The sequence below is a fragment of the Capsicum annuum genome, unplaced genomic scaffold (genome assembly GCF_002878395.1).
Source record: "Capsicum annuum cultivar UCD-10X-F1 unplaced genomic scaffold, UCD10Xv1.1 ctg75483, whole genome shotgun sequence".
In the NCBI taxonomy this organism is placed as follows: Eukaryota; Viridiplantae; Streptophyta; class Magnoliopsida; order Solanales; family Solanaceae; genus Capsicum; species Capsicum annuum.
Genome location: NW_025885690.1, coordinates 1 through 5,421, shown reverse-complemented (window position 1 = coordinate 5,421; position 5,421 = coordinate 1). Strand labels below are relative to the sequence as shown.

The 5,421-nt window shown below is 37.4% G+C and overlaps 1 protein-coding gene and 1 long non-coding RNA gene across 2 annotated transcripts; both read right to left on the bottom strand.

Moving 5' to 3' along the window:
- On the bottom strand, nt 1–1,973 carry LOC107856739. The gene is made up of 3 exons (XR_007051260.1): nt 918–1,973; nt 793–831; nt 1–95 (listed from the first exon to the last, which is right to left on the bottom strand). It is a non-coding gene; the product is annotated as an uncharacterized LOC107856739 (long non-coding RNA).
- Nucleotides 1,974–4,128: 2,155 nt separating this feature from the next.
- On the bottom strand, nt 4,129–5,364 carry LOC124894573 (rust resistance kinase Lr10-like; the record flags this gene model as incomplete). Its single annotated transcript, XM_047405180.1, is given in 2 exon segments — nt 4,129–4,645; nt 4,648–5,364. Coding segments are annotated over 2 exon segments (1,097 nt in total), but the record flags the coding sequence as incomplete, so codon positions are not given.
- Nucleotides 5,365–5,421: the final 57 nt, after the last annotated feature.

Sequence of the window (5,421 nt, the reverse complement as noted above, 5' to 3'; positions counted from 1 at the left end):
TTCCCAAAAACTGAGGCATTTGTGCCAGGAAATCTTTATTTTGAAGCCGAAAAGCCAAATCAGGATCCCAGCACAAGTGAAAATGGAACTTGCAACTGCGGAAACACAAGTTAAGTCATGCACCGGAAAGAGTGTTTATGGGACAATGCAACTAGTACAGGATTTGAAAAAGAAAAATCTAGAATAGAAACAAGGAAAAAAGCATCTTAAAAACTTTCAGGGCAGTTCACATATTTCAGAGAAGAAGAAAGAAGATGCAGTTGTCTGTAGCTATGACGAACCAGGTTGTCTGAAGAAGTTTTTTCGATTTCCCTGCAATGCTAACGCTTGTTAGTTTCAGAATTGAACACTTCTAATCTGCTACGCGAATAAGTAAATGAATCACAGGTCAAGGAATCAGGACTTTTACGTCACTGTTGCCTCCTGGTTCATTTTCCTAAACCTCTCAAATTACTCCGTCATCACAACATAACTTAGATACAGAGGTTATTCTTATGCAAAAAATATATAGTTCGTCGTAATTACCTTAACCTTCACTATAAAGTGCAGAAAACAAAGTTATTTTATGTATGAAACCTTAGCAACCACTGAAGTTGTGAAAACTTAGCAGAGAGAAAAATTCTTCCAGTGTGTTCTAGCTACTGCTGCATTTGAACAAACTAATGTGACGGCCCTTCCCCAGACCCCGAGCAAAGTGGAAGCTTAGTGCATCATTGTAGAAATAAAAATATAAAGAATAAATCTTGTGATCGATGATAACCGAATTGCAGACGAAATGTTAAAGATGGATACCTGCAACAATCACTCTCATATTTCTACGATAACCTGCAACTACGGCAATCAAAGAAAATGTAAGTTGAACCAAGAAAATAAATGAACCAAAATCTTTAATATGAACATCGAAAAAAGTTCTTTACCTTTGCTGGTATTACGACAGTAAAACTCCTTAGTAGCATTATTTGTTTGACACATGCCTCCTCGATAATAACACGCATTACACTCTTCAGACACAGTCCATGATAGCGTGAATCTATCACTTAACCACAGGCATAGCTTTGAAAAATTTTGGAATCGAAAACTTCTCCAAGTGTCTTGATGCTACTGTTGCATTTGTACAAAGTGAGAAGGATGTTAGTTCTATACCTGATTGAAGGAGAAAAAGGGAGAGTGATATCTTTATCAAACGTCTGGCAACTGTTGTTCTTCAAAAGGTCTCCAAGAATAGGGACTTTAAGTCTCATAAAAACATCATATTTCTCAAGAATTTCAAACTTCATCCCTTCTAATTCAATTAAATGATTATCACAATCCACCTTCCACAATCCACAATCAGGTTCACTAGATTTATAGAAAGGAAAACTGAAACTACTAAACATTCCACAGTAGAATTTCTCGGTGCAGCTTGAGTGGTATGTGGTCTGTCCATGTGCTGAATCAAAGCACAACAAATGAAAGAAAATGAAGGCAAAAAACCAAGAAACTAAGTCCATGATGAACTCTTTTGTACAAAGAAACATCAATAGCAGAAAAAAGAAAATATGTAACTGGATTTTCCAACATGTGGATGAAGGGACGCTTTGTTTGTGGCCTGGCCAGTAGTCGTAGTACTTTGCAGGTGTCTTGGAGTTTCTTGTGTTCGTGGTGTCTTGTTGATGTAGATAGTTTATAGTACTACTCTGTGGGTTTGTTCTGTTATTCTCTTTTGGTTTTGTTATTCCATCAAGTTGTTTGTTCTCTACTCCTTGTGAGGTAGTGGTATGGACTGCGTATGCTCTAACTTCCTCAAACCCCACTTCGTGGGATTACAAGGGTATGTTCTTGTGGATGAAGTATGAACAAAACATTTGAAGAAGAAAAAAAACAAGCTCAAAATGAAAGTGATGTTGCGAGTAAATTGTGTGCTGTGAAAGAACTTTCAGAGAACATTCTTGTTAGTGGAAGACTTGGAAGTCTTGCAGCAAAAGGGCAGCCATAGTTGACTGACTGGGATGAATTCATGTAACGACTCTTACAGTCATTTTTCTGTATTTTCCTTTTAGCACCATTCTAGAATATTTTTAATATAGGTAAAAAAAATTAAGTGATGGTATGATTTATTAATATTTTAAATGGAGATAGTAAAATTTAGAAATATTAAAATATTATTATTATATAATAGAGGTTTTGTTAGAAATAATTTTCTATTAATTATGATAGATTAAAAATATTATAATTATTTACCACAAATTTATAGAAACTCAAATATATATGCCACGTAGAAAATTACTACTTGTGGCAAGGAATATGGACAGCAAGAAAAAAAAATGGTTTGTCCTTATCTTGGCATATTGGCATCTTTCTATATATACATATTGGCAATCATGCTTGGCAGTAGTATCATTCAATAAAAACTCTTTTTAGCAAAAAGGCAATCAAGTGCTACTACTCTTATACGTGAACATATAGCGAAAACATATTTTAGCTTTGGCGTCCAGGTAGGTTAGGCTTACCTACTTTTAGATTGAACTTATTTACTGAAATTGTAAACTATTGTGCTAGTTTTAGATAAGTACTTGGTAGTTGCGTACCATTTGATATATATATAACATGCCTTATTTATCCGGATTAGGACCCTGTTCTAATAAATTTTAGTATTTTATCTTTTCAATATGATATAGCGTATATTATTTTAGGACGTGAAATTAAATTACAAAACCTTGAATTTATCCCTTTTTAATTAAAATATGCGAATGGTTATTTAGACGTATTTTAGCTTCTGTTCAGGTTCAGTATATACTTTATTTTTTGTCATTAATTGTGAATTTGGTACCATGTTGACATTGTTATGGTATGGTATGGATTTTAGTATTATATTTGGGCATGGTTACTTTGCATTCCGGTTCGAGTCTGACATCTGATTATGGTTGTGGTTCCTTTGAGTTCTGGTTCGAGTCCGATATCATTATGATTGTGGTTCCTTTGAGTTTCGGTTCGAATCCGACATCTGATTATGAGTTCTAGTATACATTATATATATGGCCTATCGTTATTACCCACTATGTCCGGTTCGAATCCGGCACGTGTCCTCTTGTTATTATTCATTACTATCGGTCCGAGTCCGGTGTCTGGCCTCTCGTTACTACCCATTGATACCGGTTCAAGTCCGGTGCACATCTAGATGACTATCATGATTTATTGTGATCAACGCAGTTATAGATTATTTATGTTTATTTTTCATTACTGTTTGTGTGTCCCACCGGCTTATGGGGGTACGGTTGGGTTAATTGTCTTCTTCAGTATGCCTAGCGGGCTTATGTGGGCCCAGTTAGGTTATGTTTGATTTGTCTGTTATTACTGCATTATTTATTTTTCTGTATCGCTTACGTTTATTCCTTTACAGCGTTTGCGTAGCTTGGTAGTTGTTTACCTTTTCATCCCTATTTACTGATGGCTCAGATTACGCCCTCGCATTGTAGTTATACATTTTCTGTATTGAGCTCAGTCGGGTGATGATGTCTACTAAGTACCCGTTGCTTTGGTACTCATACTACACTTCTGCATCTTTTTCCTAATGCAGATCCGGGTACTAGTAGTCGACGTTGACGTGATTCCTACCTTTTAGTACTGGTTCGGAGCAAGGTGAGCTTGCTGTCTTTCAAGGCTGATCCTCTTCTATCTACTCTAATAAGTCTTTTGCACTCAAGACTGCTTGTATATGTTGTGCATATTTTAGATTTTTGTCTAGTCCTCTGGGTACCTTTTAGTAGTGGCTTAGTACTGACCTTATCAGGTCTTGGGAGGGATTCATTTGTATATTTGGTCCTTTTTCCTTCTCTCATTTTGATATATTATATATGCTTCTTTTTTAGTTATCACTTATTATTGCTGTTGCTATCATTATACGTAATTTTTTTTGGTCTCCGCCTGTTAGCCCGTTACCTATTATTCCGGGCTATGACTGGCGTGGCTTGCCTACTGGTGGATTAACGTAGGCGCCATCACGACTTGAGAAAATCGGGTCGTAACACTTCATTTTTCTTTAGCCCGCAATTCGCCTCAACAATTAGCAAATCAGACTCAAAAAACTAAGCATACATAGAGACAGAACTAATAGGGATGAAGGGAGTACTTGATACAATACGAAACAGATTAAAAAGGAAAGTGTGTCTTAGAAAATGGTACAGAGCGAGTAATAAATTCAGTAGTCGACGAAGATAGAGGCAACAATACCAGCTTTTGCTGAAAGTTCACAACAAAATAACAACTGACATAACAACAAATAAAGACTAGGCCAGTTCCACTGCCGATGAATCTACCTCGGTTCTTGAAGAAGAATATAGGTAAGGCTTGGGAGGAATTTGCATGGAGTCTAGGTTTCCTTCTAACATCTCCACAACCTTAGTCATCGATGGTCGATTTGAGGGATCAGTTTGTATGCGGCATAAACTCACCATCACCATCTTTTTTGCGTATTCCTTCTCCTCTTCGTTCATTATCCCAGTTAGTTGAAGCTCTTCGTCTAGTTCAATTCGTCGATAGAGCCAATGTGGAAAGTAGATCTCACACGTGCAATCAGCTCCAGCGTCAGCATTTTTTCTTCCTCCAACCATCTCCTAGACCATCATTCCGTAGCCATAGACGTCAGACTTGTGAGAGACACCTCCCAAATTTCTGGAGCTATATAACCGATGGTTCCTCGTGCACCTAACATTGACACAATGCTCTCCTTTTTCACGCAAAGTTTGGCAAGACCAAAGTCGGAGATCTTAGGAAAAAAATCTTCATCAAGCAGGATATTATGAGGTTTTATATCAAAATGCAAAATCCGAGTGGTACAACCACGATGCAAGTACTCCAATCCTCGAGCTATGCCTAGTGCAATTTTGTACAATATTGGCCAACCCAATTGGCGAACATTTTTGGATCTTTCTTCGTAGATAAACTTTTCAAGTGATCCGTTCGGCATGAATTCATTAACGAGGTGGCAAGTATTAGCAGGACATCACATGTCAACATTGTGAGCCTTGTGGGATTTTGTTTTGAGGGACGCAAAAGAGCTCTCGTATATGAATTCCTCACCACTGCCATTTAGTTCATTCAGGACCTTCACTGCCACTTGACTCCCATTATCCAAACTTCCTCCGTATACAATACCAAATCCTCCTTGACCAAGTTTGTTTTTGAAGCAACTGGTTATCTTTTTGACCTCTGAATAGTTGTATCTCTTTGGAGCATATGACCCATGGTTACTCAGAAATGCTTCAATTTTCCGGTGATCTTCAGCTTTTGATTCCCAAAAACTGAGGCATTTGTGCCAGGAAATCTTTATTTTGAAGCCGAAAAGCCAAATCAGGATCCCAGCACAAGTGAAAATGGAACTTGCAACTGCGGAAACACAAGTTAAGTCATGCACCGGAAAGAGTGTTTATGGGACAATGCAAC